The sequence below is a fragment of the Piliocolobus tephrosceles genome, chromosome 10 (assembly GCF_002776525.5).
Source record: "Piliocolobus tephrosceles isolate RC106 chromosome 10, ASM277652v3, whole genome shotgun sequence".
NCBI classification, from domain to species: domain Eukaryota; kingdom Metazoa; phylum Chordata; class Mammalia; order Primates; family Cercopithecidae; genus Piliocolobus; species Piliocolobus tephrosceles.
Genome location: NC_045443.1, coordinates 108,207,359 through 108,233,447, shown reverse-complemented (window position 1 = coordinate 108,233,447; position 26,089 = coordinate 108,207,359). Strand labels below are relative to the sequence as shown.

The window sequence follows — 26,089 nt, the reverse complement described above, 5'->3', positions numbered from 1 at the left end:
TTTATTTATTTATTTATTTATTTATTTATTTATTTATTTATTTATTTATTTATGACAAGGTCTCACTCTGATGCCCAAGCTGGAGTGCAGTGGCGCCATCATAGCTCACTGCAGCCTCAAACTCCTGGGTTCTTGCGACCCTCCCAGAGTGCTGGGACTACAGGAATGAGCCACCACACCCAGCCCACCAGCAGTTGTTTTTTGATTTTTGTTTTTTGTTTTGTTTGTTTTGTTTGAGATAGAATTTGCTCTGTCACCCAGGCTGGAGTACAGTGAGGCAATCCCAGCTCACTGCGACCTCCACCTCCCGGGTTCAAGTGATTCTCCTGCCTCAGCCTCCTGAGTAGCTGGGACTACAGGTGCCCACCACCATGTCTGGCTAATTTTTTTGTATTTTTAGTAGTGACAGGGTTTCACCATGTTGGCCAAGCTGGTCTCGAACTCCTGACCACAGGTGGTCTGCCCACATTGGCCTCCCGAAGTGCTGGGATTACAGGCGTGAGCCACCACTCCCAGCCCCACCAGCAGTTTCATTCCTTCCCAGTTTCATTATCTTCTCACTCTCCAAATGGGGGATTATCTGACAGAAGCTAAAGCGTCTCTAACTTTGCAAAATCTTGACCTGCGAGATGAGTCTAAAACAATGTTTCCCAAACTGTGTTCCACTGAAGCTCTGTACAAGAAGGGTTTCATGGCCAAAGTTGGGGAAGCATTGAACCTCCATGTCCCCATGTCCCTCCTGAGGCACATGTGTCTATTAAAGGTTCTGATGAGTAATATAGGAAGGAACCATTGTTTTAACTTTAATTTGGTGTTTCCCAAACGTATTGGACCATAGACCTACCCCTACTGATGTCTTGTGGAAACGTATTCCATGGAACTCTCTCCCTTTGAGAAATGCTGGTCTAAATGGATCAGAACTAATAATGTAAATGGTGGCTGGATGTAGTGGCTCACATCTGTAATCCCAACATATTGGGACGCTGAAGCAAGAAGAGCACTTGAGCCCAGGAGTTCGAGACCAGCCTGGGAAACACAGGGAAACCCCGTCTCTACTAAAATTTAAAAAATTAGCCAGGTGTGATGGCACTTGCATGTGGTCCCAGCTATTAGGAGGCTGAGGCAGGAGGATAGCTTGAGCCTGCAGGCCGAGGCTGCAGTGACCCTGATCATGCCACTGCAGCCTGGGCAACAGGGTGAGACCCTGTCTCAAAAAATAATAAGTAAATGGTAAATATTGGTCTAAACAAAATAATGATCCAATGACCCTGGGAAGATGTGGGAAGTGTGTGGGTCATGAGGTAGGGGATGAAGGGGAAAGAGCCAACCTTTGTGTTCCTTAATGGAAACTCAATAAAAAATTCATAAAACCAAAAAAATCAAGAAGTAGCAGGATATTTCAAGATTTGGGGGTAGATTTTGAAAAAAACAGTAACAAGAGTTGAAAGTGGTTGCCTTCAAGGTGGGGCAGATGAGGGTAAGAACTGTTTTTATAACAAGCCATGCAGCACTGTTTGATATTTTACATTATGTACATATTTGGTAAGATAAAAGCAGATTATATTCAGATTTCCTCTCCCTGGTTTTGATGTGCTGTGTATATTAAAATGCAGAAACATAGGAAATATTTTCAGGGGAAATATTTTTACTGTGAACTCAAATTCTAAACAACCTTAAAAATGAAACACACAGGCCAGGCACAGTGGCTCACACCTGTAATCCCAGCACTTTGGGAGGCCAAGGCAGACAGATCACCTGAGGTCAGGAGTTCTAGACCAGCCTGGCCAACATGATGAAACCCCGTCTCTACTAAAAATACAAAATTTAGCCGGGCACGTTGGCATGTACCTGTAGTCCCAGCTACTCAGGAGGCTGAGGCAGGAGAATTGCTTGAACCTGGAGGCAGAGGTTGCAGTGAGTTGAGATTGCACCACTGGGTGACAGAGCGAGACTCCATCTCAAAAAAAAAAAAAAAAAAAAAAAGCCAGGTGTGGTGGTGCATGCCTGTAGTCCCAACTACTTGGGAGACTGAGGCGGGATCCCTTGAGCCCAGGAGGTCAGGGCTGCAGTGAGCTATAATGGCGCCACTGTACTCCAGCCTAGGAGACAGAGCGAGACCCCATCTCTTAAAAAAAGAAACACACAAAGCCTTGAAATTTTTGCTTTGCCATATTTAATAACAAAAATGATTGTAACAGTTTTGCTACTATTCATGCATGATGATATACTATATGTGGCTTTCATATGAGCTCATCAGCTGATGCAGAGATTTGATTAAAATGGGGAAAAGTGAGAATGCTTTGTTTTCTGATCAACACAAGTGCAAATAGAAACAAGTGACTCTTTTACCTTAGTTTACAGCCAGATTGCATAGTGTAACCAAATAATACTGGGGTCCGGACCCCCTCCAGTGCTAAGCAGTCTTGCTCAGCTGTGCTATGAAGAATAGTAAACTGTCTGTATCTGTTCGTGGTCTGAATAATTCCAGACATTCACAGACAGTTAAGGGACAACTGCCTAGTGGTAGAGCAGCCTGATTCTCAGGTAAGAAGACAGTGTCACTGTGTGACATGAGGGAGACCCAAATACACTTTTTCTGGGCCTCTGTGATTTTGACAGCTATTTCCCAGGAGTGGGCAAAAAAGTAGTTCTATTTTCCTTAGTAAGTGGATTCTCAGAAGAAAAATTATCAGAAACTGGCCCTTCAAAATTGTTTAAATGTGAAATTAAAAACATTTAAATGTCAACTTTTCTCTCTTAAGATTTTCGTTGTAAAACACTGACATATTTTGTGGCTTAATGGCAGGCTGGAAAAAAAAAAAGGAGATTTAAAAAAAAAAAACCTGACATTTTCCCAGGATGTGCTGTCTCACCCCCAACTGCCAGTCTCCCCCCAGCCCACCTGCTGTGTAGCCAGACTGGCCACCCACCAGAGCTGCCTGCAGGAAGCTCGGCCTGGACTGCTCTCTCCTTCCCGCAAGCAGCCCAGGAGAGCCTCAGCGATAAAAAGCAGTGCAGCCCACGCACACGGAGACAGGAATAAATCCACCCTCTACAGAACCAAAAAGGATATCCCTTATGAGGCTGGAATCCAGCAGCTAACGGGAGCCCCACGACATAACCAGGGTTTCCACTGAGAGGGACTGGCTTGGTATTTTCCTGAAAGACAGTGTAGAAATGCCCCCAAATAATTCTCATTTTAATAAGGAAATGGCAGGGAGAAAAATGTTTCTTTCATAATAAAATCTGGAATTAACAACCAATAAAATAATTTCTCCCTCCCTACTCAGAACTATAAATACATCTGCCAGGTGTAGGAGTACATCATACTGTAAAAGAACAAGCTAATGTGGAAAGGAATCTTTTCCCAAAAGGAAAAAAGATACAAGGAGAATGCTTGGTTTCATTACAGATGCCACAGGCTACACAAAGCCCTCTGTTCACTACAAAGGCTTGGATGTAATACTTAGAAATTCAGTTTTATCCACTAAGAAGTCATTATTTCTTTTTAACTTGACAATTAAATACTTATGCCAAATTGATCAACCTTACCTGAAGAAAATAAATTTCAAACTTTTGCTGCAGTGGGACCACTACACTGCTAACTGTCCCCAGAAGGAATGACAGATCAGCTTTGGTGACTTCACCTCTATCTGTGTATGTGAGGCTGTACTTTACCTAAAAAAAAAAATGATACTCCTAATATACCTGTTCCATTACATTTCAGAAGCTGTATGAATAACTGAAAATACCCACAGATAACAAATCTTTCCCCATTTCTCCATGTGTTAAAGCCTTGCTCTGCTGTCCAGTTGGATTACGAGAGGTGTTCCCTCAGCACCACCCCTAGCAGACAAGGTCATCTGAGCCACTCTGCCCAATTACAGAAGTTCTACATAAGCTGGTCCGAGCAGAATGTAATAAGCCTATCTGTGCAGAGGAAACATGTTAAAACAAAAACAGCAACAACAAAAATATTTTGATGTATTCCAGCAAGTCACTAGGTTTGTGGAGACAAGAGGTGTCCTTTGATGAGACAGCAGAAAGGCAAGCAGGCAGCCGAGCCAGGTACACCACAGGCTAGGACAAAGCATCCTCGGAGGGCATCCAGTTACCCCAGCGCGACAGGAGGCTTAAGTCAGCCACAGACAAGCTCTCAAAGCCAAATTCGGCACCTACCTCAAGAACAACATTCATGCAAAGGTGAAAGTGTCCAGCATTGACGAGAGCCGGCTGTAGCACATCAGTGTCTTCCCGTTGGGTGAGCGTTTTATTTAGAGACTGAATGATGACGGACTGAACAGTGATAGGGACCTGCAGAGTGAAGACCTGGAGTGTTGAAGATGCTCTACCCAGGGAGGATGGGCTAAAATAACAACCAACTGGAAAGAAACCTCCCCTGATATATGGCCAAGTAGGGGGAAGCATGCTACACAACGTGTGTATACTATGCTCCACATTTGCAAAAGTAATAAACATATATACATTCACAAAGAAAATACTTGAGAGGATATAACCAAAACTTTAAAAGTAGTTACCTCTAATAACATAGTTTACACAAAAACTTGTACACAAATGTTCACAGCTGCACTATCATAATAGCTAAAACCAAAAACCACCTAAATGTCCATCAACTAATGAATGGATAAATACAAAGTCTAGCCTTACAAAGGAATATGACTCATCCTTAAAAATAGTACTAATACATGCCACAGTACAGATGAATCTTGAAAACATGCTAAGTCATAAAAGCTGGACACGAAAGGCCACACTTCTAATTCCATTTATACGGAATGTCCAATTGGCAAACCCATAGAGATGAAAACTAGATCGGTGGTTGCCAGGCGCTGGGGGACAGAGCTGGGGAAGAATGAGGAGTGACTGCTAATACAGGGCTCCTTTTTGGGGTGATGGAAATGTTCTGGAATTAGTGGTAATGGTTGCACAACCTGTGACTATACTAAAAGCCACAGAATTGTATACTTTAAAATGGTGAGTTTTATGGTATGTGAATTATATCTCAAATACATACACACAAAACTCCATCACAGTGTCAAGCGCACATATATATCCTCACCTCCAAAACACAACTCCTACACACTCCATACCCACACATGCACATTCACACACAGTCCCAGGATACATATCCTTAAGCCCCCACACACCCCCGAATATTCATTTGACCCAATTTATACACAACTTCTACACAAATGCAAGTGCACACACACATAAACACACACACACACACACACACAGTGGTTTCTCTGGGTGGTAGGATTATGAGCAATAGAAAACAGACACAGACAAACGTTTTCAGCAACACCAGGAAGCCCTACTTATCCCAGTGCTATTAAAGGACATTTTGCATTCATGGCCACCGCCAGCAGACTAGCAAGGCATCAAGCCATCCTCTAAAGGTAGCTGGGCCTCCTCATACTATAGGATGAATCTGTCATTTGCTCTAAACTTCAATTCTTGGAAACCACTGTTGAGGAAGGAGCCTCATGTATCTATTAATAGTTGTTTATACCACTTTGAACTTAATCATGCACCATGCTGTTTATAATTCAAAATGACCAAGTATTTAAGCAGTCATTTTAGAGATAAATACGCAGTCCTTATGTGTCTGCTCCCATGACCAAGAAGACCTGCAAATCAAAACCTCTCATAGAAGAAAGTGACATGACTCAGTAACAAAGATGTGAGCTGTCATGTGACGAGAATGGCAGAAGGGCAACGCCAGTCACTGTGAAGCCCTCTGCATAACACGCCACACCAAAGGGTTTCAGCATGGAGGGGGTCCTAGGCTGCGATTCAATTAGCTCTTGTTTAACATAAGGACAACCCAGGTTCCTTACTCTGAGCACAGTGGCCCCTGATTCAGCAATGACATCGGGTTCCAAGAAAGAGCATAGCCTGCCATACCAGCCTCTGCTGAAGCCACTTCCATGGTGTGTCCGTGGAATTGGCAAAAACCAAAGGATTCAATATCAATGAGCTTTGGAGAGTCCTGGTGTCAATGGCAGGAGCTGCCCTCATCTCAGCAGCTCACTCAACAGTCATGAGAAGGAAACGGTAGGGCCGTGCTGATTTCCTTGATTCCTCTTCTACCACATACCATTCCCAAACCACACACTGGTAAAGAACTCCAGCATACTCAATGAAACTACAGGGCTACCCTGGAATCATTTACTGATGGCTCCATAGATACTGTCAATGATTCCAGGCAATCATAACAGTCTTCACTTAGTGGGGAGATTAGACCCAATTTCTATACTCCTGATCCTCTAACCTTAAAATCTGCTTAAGAAAATTTTAAACAAATTCCTGCTATTAGTTTACATGCTCGTCCTTTAGAGCACAACCTTTGGTGTCACACAGACCTAAGCTGGAAGTCCCAGTCTGCTGGGTGTGTGTAGCCTGTCACGTGGGCTCACAGAGTAGAGCTGGCCCAGTGTGGTGGTAAAGTGTAAGGTCCCTGGGGCCAGACCACCTAGATCCCTGTTCCAGCTCTGCCACTTCCCAGCTGTGCAGCCATGGGCAAGCTCATTCATCTCCCTGTGACTCATCTGCCAGAGAGTGACAGTAACTGAACCTACCTCCTAGGACAGCCAAAAGGATTCAAAGATGTTGGACATGTACAGCACTTAGAATGGTGCCTGGCATCTGCTCCAAGCCTCCCAGTAACATCCATCACATTCCTCATAATAGGTCTTTCCACACTGACTGGACCCACCTCCTTCCTAGTCATTCATCATTAAAAACATAACTCATTAAGTGCCCAGAACATACCGGACGCTGCATTAGAAATACGGATATATCATGAACAAGGCTGATAGGGCTGCTGTCCCCCAGACTGTTCCAGTTTTAAGTGGTAGAATCCAAGCACTCTCTAGGGATTGGAGGGAGGTGAGAGCTAGCCCATTGCATGACTTTCACACTGCATTCCCGGGAACCCTAGCGTTCTTCACTGGGACCAAAGAGGAAAGAGAAGGAGACTGGGCAGGTGGAGGGCTTCAGGCCCCATTCCTGCTCCAACCAGCACAGCTCCACATTCAGTCTGTGTTATACTCTAGGGAGGGTTCCGCTTCAGACTGCATTTAAGAAAGGACATCTATAACTAAAACAAGTTTGAAAACACAAGTAACATCCATCATTCCTCATAATAGGTCTTTCCATCCTTCACAGAAGACGGGATCCAGCCCCACACACCATTGTGAGAGACCCAAAGTCACGTGGCCATTTCCTTTCAAACATCTCCTTCAAACACGTTTGTGTGCAGAGCATCAGTGAAGTCAATCACAGCCAGTGCATCCGCGTCCCATACGCAGATGCCACACCAGCACCTCATGTGCTTCTCCCACTTGACCCTGCATCACGCCTCTGCACGGATGCTTACCATCCACTCAACAAAGGGAGAACTCAGTGTCAGTAAGACAAGAAAATAATGGCAAAGCTGAGGTTTGAACCTAGGCTGGCCAGTTCCACAGGCTGGGAAACTAGGACAAAGCCACCAACTCAGGCCTTCATGGGGACTGTGTTCACAGGCAGGCCTAGGCTACAGACCCTAGAATAAGGGGTGAGGGATCCACATTCCTTTGACATAGCCATGAAGAGACCCTGGCATCCTGACCATAACCAAGCAGAACCCTGGGCTGGGGCGATAAGGTTTTGAAAAGAACCCACCCTCAAATAAAGCCCTGAAGGTACACCGTGGGGCACGCCTCCCACATGGTTTGGACAACTACTGGCCAAAGTGCTTACAGCTTCTGCCCTGGACAGGCAGCATCCTGGGAGCTGGACAGCTTTCTCAACAAGAGACCAAGAAGAGAACAAGGGACAGCCTGAATGTCCAGAATCTGTCAATCACACCCACTGCTGGTCATGACAGTGGTGTCACTGAACTGTGGAAGAGTACAAAAACCACAACAACGGAGGCAGCTGGAAAGCCCAGAAGTGTTACTCCCACTAAGGAGTTTCCCTATTGCACTTCTGCTTGCTTTTTGGCAAATATATTTGCTATTGACAACAAGGTCCCCTTCTAACTGTAACTATATTCATTTAAAAGGGCTCAGAAATAAGACAGAGTATTATAAACTATCCTACTTTCCCTTACAAAAAAAAAAATACTCTTACCTTTGTTCTTGAATCAGGTGCCTAGATAAAAAGAAACCACAAAAAAATGTGTTAAGTACAACAAAAAGAAGCATTTTCATTGCTTTTTCAGATCTTGAGTTGAAGAGTATATTCATCTTATTAAAAGTTTCACAAAGAAGAAAACAGAATTTCCTTGATCAAGACTTCCCATCTCCATCTGTTTGAATCTACATCCTAATCAAAGAGGTCATGTTGCATTTTCCTTCTATCTTCATTTCCTCCAGGTGGAAGCTCACTGAGCTAGTCTCAGGAAGGTTCCATGCTCCAGGGTCATTATCATGTATTTCCACATGGTCTCACGGCAGTAAGCACTGTGAGAATCATAGTTCTTGCACTCCTGGTCACTCTCACTGCATCTGTCCTTGCTGGAAGGCCACCATTCCTTGCCCAGGCGATTTCCACATCCTAACTAGTCTTCCTGCCTCTGGCCCAAGCCTCCTCAATGACAAGCCCTTGCCTCCCCAGTAGAGCCACAGCTCTGTTTCTGAAAGGCCCACTGGGAAATGTGGGGAGGGAGACAAATACACCAGTTTGGAGAGACTGTGCTGAAAGAGAACTGTACCTGGATGCCCAAGGAATTACTTCAAGACAACTGTGAGCTCAAGCTAACTAGAATTCACAAGCCTAGATGGCTGACTTACACAAGAGAAGGAGAGAGAAAATGAGAGGAGAGGGTAAGGTTAAACTTCATCCTAAAAACTGAAGTCCAGATAAATAATGGTGCCATGAACCACCCTACCCTTGTACCCCTCATAAAAAGGAAATTGGGAAGGGACCCCTTTGACAATAATCATATGTTTCTGGCGGGGGGGTTATTTTGTTTTGTTAGAGACCAGGTCTCACTCTGTCACCTAGGCTGGAGTGTGATCATAGCTCACTACAACCTTAGCTCACTGCAACCTCAGCCTCTTGGGCTCAAGTGATCCTCCTGTCTTAGCCTCCTGAGTAGCTGGGACGACAGGTGTGCACAAACATGCCACACTAGCTTTTTTATTCTTTGTAAGGCAGGGTCTCACTATGTTGCCCAGGCTGGTTCTTGAACTCTTAGCCTCAAGTGATCCTCCTGCCTCAGCCTATCATATGGTTTTTAATCATTGAAAAAAGTCTTCTTGCCTTGCCACCCTCCATCTTATCTGTCATGTGGGCCAGTGGCCTCACTCATTTCTTCAGTTTAGGGTTCAGAAACTGCAACCAGAGAGAAGGGGCCCCTTCACCACTGTGCCCTCTTCTCCCATTTCCTGTTCTTTCCTGACTGCCTGTGTTATCTGCCAACCAGAAAGCAGATTTCTTCTTATTTTCTGGCCTGTTTCTGAGAGAGAGCCCTTTTTGGGGTTAATAAGATTATTTCTGTCACAGACATGAAGATGTTTTTATGATTTCTAAAGTTTTTAGTTATTAGTAAAGATTCGTTTTTATTCAGGAGACAGGTATTAGTTACCATCAAAATGAATGAAAGAAAAAAATCAACAAAAGCAAAATATGAGCTAACTATATAAAAATAAAAATTATTTAAAGGATTATTTCAATAATCACTGATACAAAAGTACTGGAGAAATTTAAACTTGAGTGTCAATCATGTACTGAAATTATTCTGTATTTGTCATATTTTAAAAGGGCAGAAAGAACAGAAACATACCTAATGAGTAAGTTCCACTTCAAAACAATTCTTACCCTCAGAATTTCCGGGCTGCTGTAAAAAGCCATGCTGAGGGCTTCAATTTCTTCACACTGTTCTAAATTTATTTTTCTGGTGCACCTAACAGCCTGGTTCACCAGAAATGCTGGAAATCATTAACATTCCCAAGGAAAAAAAATACAAAAGAGAAGAAATTTTTCAGTTTCCCAATGGCAACTAAAAAATTGCAATCTAGGTAAAACTGTAAAATAAGTTACAACACAGATATACAATTTTTTTTATTTTTATTTTTTTAGTAGAGACAGGGTTTCACCATGTTGCCCAGGCTAGTCTCAAACTCCTGACCTCAAGTGATCCTCTCGCCTCGGCCTCCCAGAGTGCTGGGATTACAGGTGTGAACCTGTGCACCTGGCCTACAGTATTTTAAAGAGGGTTTTAAATTATTTTTCAAATAGGTAATACATTCATGAGATTGTATTCAAAATTCAAAAAGCACAAAAAGATAATAAGTAAAGCCCCCTCCCATTCCTGTCTTGCCCCCCACCTACCACCAGTCCCCTTCTCCAGAGGCAACTGGCAAGAGGCTTCTTGTGTATCTTTCGAGAAATATTCTATGGAAAAAAAGCAAATATGTGTGTAAAAAACATACATATATTGTTATTATTCTTTCCCCTTTTGGAAACAAATGTACAATATATACACTATTCTGCCCCTCATTTTGTTCACTGAACAATATATCTTAGAGATTGGCCTGTCTTTACATGAAGCAGCTCTTCCTTTCTTGGGGATAATTAGTATTATATTATAGATGTGGCATAATTATTGTACTAGTTCCCTATTAATGAACATTTAAGTTGTCTCCATCCTTGCTATCACCAACAATGCTGCAATCTATTATTTTGCATGTTGGCCAGCATTTCTGTAGGATCAACTCCTGGAAGTAGAACAGCTGGGTTGAAGAGCACATTTACTGGTAATCTGGATACAAACTGCTAAGTTGCCCTTCACCAAGGTTGTACCAATTTAGTCTTATCAGCTATGTAGGTGAGTGCCTATTTCCCCACAGCTTCAGTTTTTTTGAGTTTTACCAATCTGACAGGGGAAAATGGTATCTCAGTTTGGTTTTTAGGTTTTGTTGCAGTGGGGGGAGTTGTTTTTGATTTTGTTTTCTTTTTTTTTTCTTTGAGACAGGGTCTCGTTCTGTCACCTAGGATGGAGTGCAGTGGTGCAATTTCAGCTCACTGCAACCTCCACCTCCCTGGCTCAAGCAATCTTCCTACCTCAGCCTCCTGAGTAGCTGGAACTACAGATGTGCATCACTATGTCTGGCCTGATTTTTGTAATTTTTATAAAGACAGGGTTTCGCTATGTTGCCCAGGCTCAAACTTCTAATCTCAAGCAATCTGCCCACCTCAGCCTCCCAAAGTGCTGCGATTAGAGGCATTAACAGCTGCAACCAGCCTTTGGTTTGGTTTTAATTTACACTGTTCTTGGTGTGTGCAAGATTGTCTTTTCAGCAGAATACATTTTCCTATCGTTCATTACTTAGCTTCTTCATTGCGAGGCCCCTTGGGGATGGCAGAGCCAAGCCTGCTGCCTTCCACTGCCTAGGGAGCCACTCTGCAAACTCCTGGAGGCTCCTGAATGGAGAAGAGCATAGGGGAGCACAGGCTGCAGGCCAACTGCATCCCTGCTCCACCACCACCTGAGTGAGCCTGAATAAGAAACTGCACATCTCTGTTTCCTGCTCTAAAAAATGGAGATACTGGCCGGGTGCGGTGGCTCACACCTGTAATCCCAGCACTTTGGGAGGCTAAGGCGGGCAGATCACAAGGTCAGGAGATTGAGACCATCCCGGCTAACATGGTGAAACCCTGTCTCTACCAAAAATACAAAAAAATTAGCCGGGCGTAGTGGTGGGCACCTGTAGTCCCAGGTACTCGGGAGGCTGAGGCAGGAGAATGGCATGAACCCAGGAGGCAGAGCTTGCAGTGAACCGAGATGGTGTCACTGCACTCCAGCCTGGGCGAGAGCGAGACTGTCTCAAAAAAAAAAAAAAAGAAAAGAAAAACAAACAAACAAAAAAACCCGGAGATACTAACCTTAAGGGATTACAGAGAGAATTAAAGGGAAAATACATGCAAACACTTAACATAATACCCAGCACAAATAAGTGCTTAATAATTGTTAGCTGTTGATATGCTTTAGAACTTTCCAACAACTGGAAGTAAACAATGGAGTGAGCTGTTTTCAGGTAGTCAGTTCCCCATCACTACAAGTGCTCAAGTAGTGGCTGCACGTGGTAGAAAAGACTGGCCCTGAGTGGGAAATTGAACTACATGACCTTTGAGGCCTCTTTAACCTGGAGATTCTGTTTCTAGTCACAAGGCCTGTTTAATTATGACTACTACAAATGTAAGGTATTAAGTTGGTGCAAAAATAATTGCGATTTTGGTCATGACTTTTAATGGCAAAAACCACAACTACTTTTCCACCAACCTAATAATAACAGCAAATGTCTAAGAAAAGAAGAATGGCCACTTTCTTACCTGCAGGGTTATTATCAGTGCACAGAGATGATGTCAGGGAGGAAGGAAATCTCAGAAACGAATCTGAAGTCTGCAGAGGAACCCCATACTGCAAACACAACAACCAACAGTAATTATGGTGTAATTAAGGTATTCATTCAACACTTTACTGGGCACCTACAAGCAGCACCGCAGGCATCAGGGACACAGTGATGAGCAAAAAACAGATGTGGTCCTTGCCCTCAAGAAGCTCACATTTAATTGTGTCGCCATTTTTTAAAGGATGTGTGTTTGTGTGTGTGCATGTTACTGTATTTGTAGGCTTCTTAGTCATGGAATTCCTCTGGAAGGGTACATGAGACACTGACATAACAGTTTGCCTCTGCAGACAGGAACTAAGTGGCTGGACACAGGGGTGAGAGAATTATTTTTCACTAGCATTAATTATTTAAATAACATATACAGTATACATTAAAATAAAAATCAATTTTTTATGAATCAATTTTATGAAAGAATGCCTTCTTTCCCAAAACCAAACCCCACAAAATTATTTCCCAATCTTCAAAACCCAGATTAATAGCTATTAGGTTTATAGCCAATTTTCTCGAACTTGCAAGTTTATCCAAATGCTTTAGTGCCAGCAGGAGTATGGGAAACAAGTCCTTCCACTCACTGGAGCTGGGAGTGTAAAGCACTGCAATTTTTCTGGAGGGCAATCTGGTATCAATATTTAAATTTTCCATTCATTTTACCAAACTAACTCATTTATAGGAATGTATACTAAGGATTTAATCAGTGAAGTGTACAAAAATGTATGCATATATGAGAATGTTCATTGTGGATAAAAGCAAAAACTGGAAACATTTCTGTTAAGAGTGGAACAGCTCAGATACATACACAGAAAAGAATATTTGGTTGTTTTTTTTTTTTCTGAGATGGAGTCTCGCTCTGCTGCCCAGGCTGGAGTGCAGTGGCATGATCTCAGCTCACTGCAACCTCCGCTTCCTGGGTTCAAGTGATCCTCGTGCCTCAGCCTTCCAAGTCGCTGGAACTACAGGAACACGCCACCATGCCCTGCTAATTTTTGTATTTTAGTAGACACGGGGTTTCACTATATCGTCCAGGCTGGTGTGGAACTCCTGACCTCAAGTGATTTGCCCGCCTCAGCCTCCCAAAGTGCTGGGATTATAGGCGTGAGCCACCGCGCCCGGAATATTTTGTAAACTGCAGCTCTTCGCTGGGTGCGGTGGCTCACGCCTGTAATCCCAGCACTTTGGGAGGCCGAGATGAGCAGATCACCTGAGGTCAGGAGTTCAAGACCAGCCTGGCCAACATGGTGAAACCCCGTCTCTACAAAAACACAAAAGTTAGTTGATTTGCGTAGAGGTGTTTATAGTATTCTCTGATGGTAGTTTGTATTTCTGTGGGGTCGGTGGTGATATCCCCTTTATCATTTTTTATTGCGTCTATTTGATTCCTCTCTCTTTTCTTCTTTATTAATCTTGCTAGCGGTCTGTCAATTTTGTTGATCTTTTCAAAAAACCAACTCCTGGATTCATTGATTTTTTGGAGGGTTTTTTGTGTCTCTATCTCCTTCAGTTCTGCTCTGATCTTAGTTATTTCTTGCCTTCTGCTAGCTTTTGAATGTGTTTGCTCTTGCCTCTCTAGTTCTTTTAATTGTGATGTTAGAGTGTCAATTTTAGATCTTTCCTGCTTTCTCTTGTGGGCACTTAGTGCTATAAATTTCCCTCTACATACTGCTTTAAATGTGTCCCAGAGATTCTGGTATGTTGTATCTTTGTTCTCATTGGATTCAAAGAACATCTTTATTTCTGCTTTCATTTCGTTATGTACCCAGTAGTCATTCAGGAGCAGGTTGTTCAGTTTCCATGTAGTTGAGCGGTTTTGATCGAATTTCTTAGTCCTGAGTTCTAGTTTGATTGCACTGTGGTCAGAGAGACAGTTTGTTATAATTTCTGTTCTTTTACATTTGCTGAGGAGAAAATCTAGAAGAAATGGATAATTTCCTGGACGCGTACACTCTTCCAAGACTAAACCAGGAAGAAGTTGAATCCCTGAATAGACCAATAGCAGCCTCTGAAATTGAGGCAACAATTAATAGCCTACCCACCAAAAAAAGCCCAGGACCAGATGGATTCACAGCTGAATTCTACCAGAGGTACAAGGAGGAGCTGGTACCATTCCTTCTGAAACTATTCCAATCAATAGAAAAAGAGGGAATCCTCCCTAACTCATTTTATGAGGCCAGCATCATCCTGATACCAAAGCCTGGCAGAGACACAACAAAAAAAGAGAATTTTAGACCAATCTCCCTGATGAACATCGATGCAAAAATCCTCAATAAAATCCTGGCAAACCGGATTCAGCAGCACATCAAAAAGCTTATCCACCATGATCAAGTGGGCTTCATCCCTAGGATGCAAGGCTGGTTCAACATTCGCAAATCAATCAACGTAATCCAGCATATCAACAGAACCAAAGACAAGAACCACATGATTATCTCAATAGATGCAGAAAAGGCTTTTGACAAAATTCAACAGCCCTTCATGCTAAAAACGCTCAACAAATTCGGTATTGATGGAACGTACCTCAAAATAATAAGAGCTATTTATGACAAACCCACAGCTAATATCATACTGAATGGGCAAAAACTGGAAAAGTTCCCTTTGAAAACTGGCACAAGACAGGGATGCCCTCTCTCACCACTCCTATTCAACATAGTGTTGGAAGTTCTGGCTAGGGCAATCAGGCAAGAGAAAGAAATCAAGGGTATTCAGTTAGGAAAAGAGGAAGTCAAATTGTCCCTGTTTGCAGATGACATGATGGTGTATTTAGAAAACCCCATCGTCTCAGCCCAAAATCTTCTTAAGCTGATAAGCAACTTCAGCAAAGTCTCAGGATACAAAATTAATGTGCAAAAATCACAAGCATTCTTATACACCAGTAACAGACAAGCAGAGAGCCAAATCAGGAATGAACTTCCATTCACAATTGCTTCAAAGAGAATAAAATACCTAGGAATCCAACTTACAAGGGATGTAAAGGACCTCTTCAAGGAGAACTACAGACCACTGCTCAGTGAAATCAAAGAGGACACAAACAAATGGAAGAACATACCATGCTCATGGATAGGCAGAATCAATATTGTGAAAATGGCCATACTGCCCAAGGTAATTTATAGATTCAATGCCATCCCCATCAAGCTACCAATGAGTTTCTTCACCGAATTGGAAAAAACTGCTTTAAAGTTCATATGGAACCAAAAAAGAGCCCGTATTGCCAAGACAATCCTAAGTCAAAAGGACAAAGCCGGAGGCGTCACGCTACCTGACTTCAAACTATACTACAAGGCTACAGTAACCAAAACAGCATGGTACTGGTACCAAAACAGAGATATAGACCAATGGAACAGAACGGAGCCTTCAGAAATAATGCCACACATCTACAACCATCTGATATTTGACAAACCTGAGAAAAACAAGAAATGGGGAAAGGATTCCCTATTTAATAAATGGTGCTGGGAAAATTGGCTAGCCATAAGTAGAAAGCTGAAACTGGATCCTTTCCTTACTCCTTATACGAAGATTAATTCAAGATGGATTAGAGACTTAAATGTTAGACCTAATACCATAAAAACCCTAGAAGAAAATCTAGGTAGTACCATTCAGGACATAGGCACGGGCAAGGACTTCATGTCTAAAACACCAAAAGCAACGGCAGCAAAAGCCAAAATTGACAAATGGGATCTCATTAAACTAAAGAGCTTCTGCACAGCAAAAGAAACTACCATCAGAGTGAACAGGCAACCTACAGAATGGGAGAAAATTTTTGCAATCTACTCATCTGACAAAGGGCTCATTTCCAGAATCTACAAAGAACTCAAACAAATATACAAGAAACAAACAAACAACCCCATCCAAAAGTGGGGAAAGGATATGAACAGACATTTCTCAAAAGAAGACATTCATACAGCCAACAGACACATGAAAAAATGCTCATCATCACTGGCCATCAGAGAAATGCAAATCAAAACCACAATGAGATACCATCTCACACCAGTTAGAATGGCAATCATTAAAAAATCAGGTAACAATAGGTGTTGGAGAGGATGTAGAGAAATAGGAACACTTTTACACTGTTGGTGGGATTGTAAACTAGTTCAACCATTATGGAAAACAGTATGGCGATTCCTCAAGGACCTAGAACTAGATGTACCATATGACCCAGCCATCCCACTACTGGGTATATACCCAAAGGATTATAAATTATGCTACTACAAAGACACATGCACACGTATGTTTATTGCGGCACTATTCACAATAGCAAAGACTTGGAATCAACCCAAATGTCCATCAGTGACAGACTGGATTAAGAAAATGTGGCACATATACACCATGGAATACTATGCAGCCATAAAAAAGGATGAGTTTGCGTCCTTTGTAGGGACATGGATGCAGCTGGAAACCATCATTCTTAGCAAACTATCACAAGAAGAGAAAACCAAACACCGCATGTTCTCACTCATAGGTGGGAACTGAACAATGAGCTCACTTGGACTCGGGAAGGGGAACATCACACACTGGGGCCTATCATGGGGAGGGGGGAGGGGGGAGGGATTGCATTGGGGAGTTATACCTGATATAAATGATGAATTGATGGGTGCTGACGAGTTGATGGGTGCAGCACACCAACATGGCACATGTATACATATGTAACCTGCACATTATGCACATGTACCCTAGAACTTAAAGTATAATAAAAAAAAAATAAAATAAAAGAAAATAAAATAAAAATTAAAAAAAAAAAGAAAAAAAAAAAAACACAAAAGTTAGCTGAAGACCAGCCTGGCCAACATGGTGAAACCCCGTCTCTACAAAAATACAAAAATTAGCTGATCATGATGGTGGGTGCCTGCAATCCCAGCTACTTGGGAGGCTGAGGTGGGAGAATCGCTTGAACCTGAGAGGCAGAGGTTGCAGTGAGCCGAGATCACACCACTGCACTCCAGCCTGGGCAACAGAGCAAGACTCTGTCTCAAAAAAAAAAAGAAGCAGCAGCTCTATCACTAGTTCTGACAAGTTACTTTCCTGTGCCTAAGTTTTTCTCATCAGGTAAATGGAGACAATGGTGCATCCCTCCCAGAGGGGTGCATGAAGTAATGCCTGAAAAGCTCTTCACAGTGCCAGAACATGGAAAATACTCAATGGTAAATTTTATATTGACATGGGAAGATGCACATGACTTACCACTGATAAAGGAATTTTCTAGAACAACATGGATAGCTATAAATCCCACTTCTATACAACACCATATATACATTATAATAGACATATTTAAAAATCAGCAAGAATACACACCAATCTTTTCAAAGTGATTTGCAGTATGAATTTTAATGGATACAGGGATCCTTCAACTTTTACTTATATGCCTCTATACTTTGAACTTTTAGAACTAGTACATGTTGCTTTTATACTTTGCTTTTAAAAAAAGTTAAGGTTCCAAAAAAGTTAAGGTTCATTCAAAGTTAATGTGTCTCATTTAAAGATGTACTACTGAATAGACATAAAACAGCACACATCTACCAAAATCTGTAAAACTAAATACAATTTTGAGAAGATGACCAGGCATCCGACCAATCTACTCCATGGTCTCAGCAACGTGCCTCAAGCATTTTGCTACATCTTTTAAGGTTGAGGAGAACAAAGAACTCTGAAGAGACAAAATACAAGTGTATCACAGAATAAACAACCTTAAATCCTCTATTCAGAATTCAAATATTCAGTTTTGTTTTATTTTTAGTATTATAAGTTCTGGGATACATGTGCAGAACGTGCAGGTTTGTTACATAGATATACACATGCCATGGTGGTTTGCTGCACCCATCAACCCATCATCTACATTAGGTATTTCTCCTAATGCTATCCCCTCCCCAAGCCCCCCAACCCCCAACAGACCCCGGTGTGTGATGTTCCCCTCCCTGTGTCCATGTGTTCTCATTGTTCAACTCCCACTTATGAGAACATGCGGTGTTTTGTTTTCTGTTCCTGTGTTAGTCTGCTGAGAATGATGGTTTCCAGCTTCATCCATGTCCCTGCAAAGGACATGAACTCATCCTTTTTTATGGCTGTTTAGTATTCCATGTTGTATAGGTGCCACATTTTCTACATCCAGTCTATCATTGATGGGCATTTGGGTTGGTTCCAAGTCTTTGCTATTGTGAATAGTGCTGCAATAAACATACATGGGCATGTGTCTTTACAGAATGATTTTTGATCCTTTCAGTATATACTCAGTAATGGAATTGCTCGGTCAAATGGTATTTCTGGTTCGAGATCCTTGAGGAATCGCCACACTGTCTTCCACAATGGTTGAACTAATTTACACTCCCACCAACTGTAAAAGTGTTCCTATTTCTCCACATCCTCTCCAGCACCTATTGTTTCCTGACTTTTTAACAATCGTCATTCTAACTGGCGTGAGATGGTATCTCATTGTGGTTTTGATTTGCATTTCTCTAATGACCAGTGATAAGCTTTTTTTCATAGGTTTGTTGGCCGCATAAATGTCTTCTTTTGAAAAGTGTCTGTTCATATCCTTCACCCACTTTTTGATGGGGTTGGTTTTTTCTTGTAAATTTATTTAAGTTCCTTGTAGATTCTGGATATTAGCCCTTTGTCATATGGGTAGATTGCAAAAATTTTTCCCCATTCTGTAGGTCACCTGTTCACTCTGATGATAGTTTCTTTTGCTATGCAGAAGCTCTTTAGTTTAATTAGATCCCATTTGTCAATTTTGGCTTTTGTTGCCATTGCTTTTGGTTGTTTTACTCATAAAGTCTTTGCCCATGCCTATGTACTGAATGGTATTGCCTGGGTTTTCTTCTAGGGTTTGTATGGTTTTAGGTCTTACATTTAAGTCTTTAATCCATCTTCAAATATTCAGTTTTAATTTTCATGATCTTTGATTTGTAGGCATGAACATTAAGTTATTTAGTCTATAATATCAACTCTGTCTCAGGGAAGACAGTTTTGCTGGTAACCTGAAAATTAACTTACAAGGACAAGACATTTGTGATGGGATGAAAAGAATCAATCAAGTTCAGGCTCACCTCATATTTAGCAGTAGTAGGAATATCCAGTTTGGTTGTGAAGGAAATATCTGATTCAGCATTCAATGTAAAACCATCAGATGTTTTCATCAATGTATCAAAATTATTTTCATCAGGTACTCCTGGATTAATAAAGGATAATGCAGGCTTATCTGTTTTTAAAAAAAAAACAGTATTTTAAATCAGTATAAAATATATGTATAGTATGTATAAAGGTTTTGGAAACAGTTTTTAATAGCATTAAGGCTGATGTAAAAAACAAATAGCGTCTTGGCTGGGCGCACTGCCTCACACCTGTAATCTCAGCACTTTGGGAGGCCAAGGGGGGCAGATCGCCTGAGGTCAGGAGTTTGAGACCAGCCTGGCCAAATGGTGAAACCCTGTTTCTACTAAAAATACAAAGATTAGCCAGGCATGGTGGTGCACAACTGTAATTCCAGCTACTCAGGAGGCTGAGGCAGGAGAATCGCTGAAACCCGGGAGGCAGAGGTTGCAGTGAGCTGAGATGGCACCACTGTACTCCAGCCTGGGCGACAGAGCAAGACTCCATCTCAAAAAAAAAAAAAGTGTCTTTTTCCATATTCACTTCTCCCAGGAATTTTTAAAGCTTATTCAATAAAGAGGACCTCCGGACTCAGCCTGCTTCTTCTAATAATGGGGAAGTAATAGTTTCTAGCATCTACAAGTGAACAGCACAACAGAAGCCAATAATAATCTGTCTATTTCTCTAGCCCATGGACTGATGAATCTGCTGTATCAACCTGTAAGGAGAAGCTCTCTCTGGATGGCTATGGGAATGAAAGAATCCGATTTCTACTCTCACACAGCCACTGTGAAAGTCCTGGAGAAAAATGTGCTGTGTACAGAAGAGAGAGAAGGGAGCAGGCTGGCATGTTCACTGGGCTGGTGTTACGACAGAGAACCTGAGTCACTGGCCAGTTATCACTTCAGACTACAAACCACACAGAGCATCTGTCTGTTCAATCACAAGAGAACAAAACCAAAATCTGTAAAGATATTCTGAAAATATGACAGAGTTTAATTGACAAATAAAAGCATAAATGTGTCTCTGATCTTTGATATCCTGATAACATTTTACATGCACTTGTACTTTTGATCTAGAAATATATTTGAGCTAAATGCTCAGATAAAAATAAAGATCCTGTTTTCATGCAAATATTCTTAGTAAAAATAAAAGAAAAAAAGGAAATAGAAACCACAGGTAATGTTCAAAACTGAGCCTGATTTTCAACCATTAAACCAGGAGGAAATAAAGTTAAAAAAACACATGTATATATAGAAACCTAGATTCCTATGTATGTCTGCATATTATAAACACCTTTGAGATAAGTATAAGGTTTCAAAAGACAACTACACAAGCATAATTACTTTTAAAGAAAATGTGCATGCCCACAGGTCTATAAAGTTACTTCCTATTACCTGTGAAATGGTCTCTAAAGAGATACACTATACATATAGCAAAACATAGAATAATTGCTTTAAATCTAACTGAGGGTTGGACAAGACAGTTCACACCTGTAATCTCAGCATTTTGAGAGGTCGAGGCAGGAGAAGCATTTAAGGACAGGAGTTTGAGACTAGCCTGGCCAACATGGTGAAACCCTGTCTCTACTGAAAATAAAAAATTAGCTGGGTGTGGTGGCGGGTGCCTATAATCTCAGCTACTCGGGAGGCTGAGGCAGGAGAATCACTTGAACCCGGAAGGCAGAGGTTGCAGTGAGCTGAGATCGTGCCACTGCATTCCAGGCTGAGCGACAGAGTAAGACTCTGTCTCAAAAAAAAAAATAAAAAAAAGAGGCTGGACGCGGTGGCTCACGCCTGTAATCCCAGCACTTTGGGAGGCCGAGGCGGGCAGATCACCTGAGGTCGGGAGTTCGAGACCAGCCTGACCAACATGGAGAAACTCCAACTCTACTAAAAATACAAAACTGGCTGGGCATGGTGGTCCATGCCTGTAATCCCAGCTACTTGGGAGGCTGAGGCAAGAGACTTGCTTGAACCCAAGAGGCGGAGGTTGTGGTGAGTTGAGATCGAGCCATTGTACTCCAGCCTGGGCAACAAGAGTGAAACTCCGTCTCAAAACAAACAAACAAACAAACAAAAACACAAAAATTAGCCAGGCGTGGTGGCAGGCGCCTGTAATCCCAGCTACTCAGTAGGCTGAGGCAGGAGAATCGAATCTGGGAGGTAGAGGTTGCAGTGAGCTAAGATTGTGCTACTGCACTCTAGCCTAGATGACAGAGCAAGACTTTTGTCTCAAAAAAATAATCATAATCATACAATAAATCTGAGACATTTTTCCATAACTTTGAGAAAAAATTTCCAGAGTTTCAGAAAACATATCAATATCAAATACTTACAGTTTGTAATATGAATGCAGAAAATAGATGGATTAATCTGGTCAACAAGTTTAAATACTCTTTGAGGTGGATTTGCTGTAAAATTCAATGAATAGATGACTGCTTTTTGACTACAAAACTGGCTGTCGCCCCTGAAAATTAAAAAAAAAAAAATACAAAGTTACAAGACATAAGCACACAATCTTAGCAAGATTATTTAAAAACCATCAGATGCTTGTACTATACTATGTTAACAGTTACGTGGAGGATATTTATGAAAGCATGACATTAGAATTGAATCCGGCGGGGCACGGTGGCTCACACCTGTAATCCCAGCACTTTGGGAGGCCGAGGTGGGCGGATCACAAGATCAGGAGATTGAGACGAGCCTGGCCAAGATGGTAAAACCCCATCTCTACTAAAAATACAAAAATTAGCTGGGCATGGTGGCGTGTGCCTGTAATCCAAGTTACTAGGGAGGCTGAGGCAAGAACATCGTTTGAACCGAAAGGGCGGAGGTTGCAGTGAGCCGAGATCGCGCCACTGCACTCCAGCCTGGCAACACAGTGATACTCCATCTCAAAAAAAAAAAATTGGATCTTTTTTTTGAGATGTAGTCTCACTCTCCCAGGCTGGAGTGCAGTGGCACGATCTCAGCTCACTGCAAACTGCATCCCAGGTTCAAGTGATTCTCCTGCCTCAGCCTCCCAAGTAGTTGGGACTACAGGTGTGCAATGCCACATCTGGCTGATTTTTGTATTTTCATTAGAGACAGGGTTTCACCATGTTGGCCAGGCTGGTCTCAAACTCCTTACCTCAGATGATCCACCCGCCTCAGCCTCCCAAAGTGCTGGGATTACAGGGATGAGTCACCACACCCGGCTGAATCCATTTTTATTTAGTTTATTCTGTGTTAAAATATTTTGCATTGGCTGGGCACAGTGGCTCACGCCTGTAATCCCAGCACTTTGGGAGGCCGAGGCAGGTGGATCACGAGGTGAGGGGATCGAGACCAGCCTGGCAAACACAGTGAAACCCCGTCTCCATTAAAAATACAAAAAATTAGCCGGGCATGGTGGTGGGCGCCTGTAGTCCCAGCTACTCGGGAGGCTGAGGCAGGAGAACGGCATGAACCCGGGAGGTGGAGCTTGCAGTGAGCCGAGATTGCGCCACTGCACTCTAGCCTGGGTGACAGAGCAAGACTCCATCTCAAAAAAAAAAGAAAAAAAAAAAATTTGCATTTGGGCCAAGCACAGTAGCATGCACCTATATTACCAACTACTCAGGAGGTTAAGATGGGAGGATCACTTGAGGTCAGGAGTTCGAGGCCAGTCTGGCAACACAGTGAGACCCTGATCTCTTTTTAAAAAAGAAAAAAAAAAAAGTTTGGCATTTAAAACTTTTTCCTCTAACAGAAAAAAAAAAAATGAGACAAGTAGAATAGCTTTTAAGGAAATCTTGTCAAGAAATGTAGATCAAGGTATAATTTTTATGTCAATGAACCTTATAAACTCTGATAGCATCAATTAGATAAAATTTTGCAGACCTTCAGATTGTTTAAAAGTACCCAGAACAGATCTCAATTCCTTGTCTTTAGAATAAAGCTGTCTTCAAAGGACTGTGAGAGTAAGAAAATGTGGAGTCATCTGGAAGGTTTAATGCTTAGAAGTTATGGTACAGGGGCAGGAACAGTGTGGCTCATGCCTGTAATCCCAGCACTTGGGGAGGCTGAGGCGGGTGGATCACCTGAGATCAGTCATCTGGAAAGTTTAATGCTTACAAGTTATGGTACCGGGCCAGGCACAGTAGATCATGCCTATAATCCCGGAACTTTGGGAAGCTGAGGCCAGCGGATCACCTCAGGTCAGGCCTGGCCAACATGGCGAAACCCTGTCTCTACTAAAAATACAAAAATTAGCCAGGCGTGGTGGCATGCGCCTGTAGTTCCAGCTATTGGGGAGACTGAGGCAGGAGTATTGCTTGAGCCTGGGAGGTTGCAGTGAGCCAAGATCATGCCACTGCACTCCAGCCTGGGGGACACAATGAGACTCTGTCTCAAAAAAAAGGAAGTTGTAAGTCTTCAACCAATCCCAGATTTGACAAACCCCAATCAATTTGCTATAGATATGGATATGGTACAGGCCAAGCACCGTGGCTCATGCCTCTAATCCCAGCATTTTGGGAGGCTGAGGAGGATCACTTGAGGCCAGGAATTCAAGACCAGCCTGGGCAACACAGACCCCTATCTCCATAAAAAACAAAGAAAAACTTAGCCCAGCATGCTGGCAGATGCCCGTAGTTCTAACTACTTGGGAGGCTGAGGTAGGAGGACTTGAGCCCAGGAGCAAGGTTACAGTGAGCTATGATCGCGTCACTGCACTCCAGCCTGGGTGACAGAGCAAGACTTGTCTCAAAAAAATATAGAGGCTGGGCACAGTGACTCATGCCTACCATGCCAGTACTTTGGGAAGGCCACGGCAGGAGGATCACTTGAAGCCAGGAGTTCAAGACCAGCCTGGGCAACAAAGTGAGACCTTGTCTCTACGAAAAAAAAAAAAAAGTTAGCTAGCTGGACAGACAGATAATGAGATAAAGTCCTAACAAAAATGGGACCATATTCTACATACTGTTTTAAGGCTTTTCTCACTTAATATATAATGCCTAATATGCACTTGCAATATTATACTAAGTGGCTTCATTGTATACCAGCCTATTAATACCCCAATTTGTTTAACCAATTCTCTACTGTTGGTTTAGGTTTCTAATTTTCCCCAATTATATGTAATGCTATAATGACATCCCTATACATACATCTTTATGAGTGCCTCCAGGTGTTTCCTTAAGATATGTTTCCTGAAGTGGAACTGCTAAGCCAAAAGGCAGGTAACATTATTTAAGGCTTCTGAGACACACTCCCAGATTGCCCTCTAGAAGGGCACAATATACATTCTCACCAACACTGTAGTAAGAGTGCCTATTTCCCTGTACTCTTGCCAAGACTGGATATTATCATTCAGTTTTTACTGGGCCTTAAAGGACAAGTAGAAATCAGACAGACAGTAGGAATGGGAAGCAAATCCAAGTGCAAGAACAGCAGTGGCCAAGCCTGGGTAATGACTCATGGTCTTTGGGAAACTCTGAGTACCGAGGTTGGACTGGAGTGGATTCAAGATGGCTGGTAGCAGGCAACAGGCTCTGAAAGAAGGTGGAAATCAATCTGAATCCAGGCTAAGAAGCCTATAGATAATGATAACTTCTGAAGGTCTTTTAGTGAGCGCCTGACAGGATGAGGTGTGAGCTCATAAAGCAGGAGCAGGGATGGACGACCATAAGGGCTAGAGTGATGGAAGGCTCCACAGAATGGGACTCCTTACTCCCCTCCAGTCAACCACCTCCCCAATCCTGCACAGTATTTCAGTATCATCATCAGATCTAGATACTTCTCTCTAGCCCCACTGTCACAGCTTTTGGGGAAGGTGGGGAGGGAAACCGTTAATCCACATCTGCAATAGCTTTTTACTTGGCTCTCTGCCACCAGGCTTGGCCTTGTGATCCACTGCACATGCTGCTGCAGAATTACAGAAGATGGGAATCTGATCCTCTTAACAACCCAGGCCCTGTGGACTTCAGGACAGAGTCCAAACCCCTCAGCATACACACAAGGCCCCTGGGGACCTGACCCCTGATCTCTTTGCTATACTCCTTTCACCCCACCCCTCTCTGGCCACACTGAGTTACCTGCAGTTAAGCAGGCCATCCTGCATCCCCCATCTCTGCCCATGCAGCTCCCTCTGCCTGGAATGCCCTTCCCCTTGGTCCATGCTGACCATCTTCCACGTGTCCTTCAGGACCCAGCTCAGCTCCTGTCTTCTGGGGAGCATTTCTTAGTGAGGCTGAGTTAGATGCCATTCCTCTCCCTTCTCATCGTGCTTGATGTAGAAACTGCCATCCACTCCTCTGTCTCCCTTACTCAATGGTAAGTTCTTTGAAGGCAGCAGAGTGCCTAACTCATCTTTATGTCCCTGGTGCTGGCATCAGGAGGTGCTCAAGAAAGGTTGGGAGAAAGAAAAGACTGCTGAGACAGGAAAAGTGAAAGGAAGAGGCAGGGGTCAGGAGAGCCTCCAGGTTTCTGGCCTGGTGTCTGCCTAAAATACTAATGGTAGAGGAAGTCAAAAAGGGACACTAGGAAATCAGTTAGAGATGGAGAGGAGAAATTCATCCATCCACTCAACTTATTATTATTATTATTATTATTATTATTATTATTATTATTATTATT

General features: G+C 42.6%; 1 protein-coding gene across 9 annotated transcripts in view; it reads right to left on the bottom strand.

Moving 5' to 3' along the window:
- Window positions 1–26,089, bottom strand: part of TCTN1 (tectonic family member 1) — a 38,205-nt gene that overhangs the window by 4,642 nt on the left and 7,474 nt on the right. For 3 of the 9 annotated variants that reach the window (XR_004229184.1, XM_031936364.1, XM_031936367.1), the window contains exons 3-12: window positions 21,832–21,962; window positions 19,451–19,602; window positions 12,343–12,430; window positions 10,342–10,404; window positions 9,829–9,938; window positions 8,137–8,157; window positions 4,180–4,314; window positions 3,553–3,678; window positions 3,074–3,159; window positions 2,350–2,490 (exon numbers count right to left, since the gene is read on the bottom strand). Coding sequence is in view for 7 of the 9 variants with exons in the window: in XM_031936364.1 (XP_031792224.1) it covers window positions 2,350–2,490; window positions 3,074–3,159; window positions 3,553–3,678; window positions 4,180–4,314; window positions 8,137–8,157; window positions 9,829–9,938; window positions 10,342–10,404; window positions 12,343–12,430; window positions 19,451–19,602; window positions 21,832–21,962 (1,053 nt within the window). In the remaining 2 variants the exon portion in view is untranslated. The remainder of the gene's footprint in view (window positions 1–2,349; window positions 2,491–3,073; window positions 3,160–3,552; window positions 3,679–4,179; window positions 4,315–8,136; window positions 8,158–9,828; window positions 9,939–10,341; window positions 10,405–12,342; window positions 12,431–19,450; window positions 19,603–21,831; window positions 21,963–26,089) is intronic. The other 6 variants (XR_004229185.1, XM_031936365.1, XM_031936370.1 and 3 more) reach the window with 4 other exon arrangements.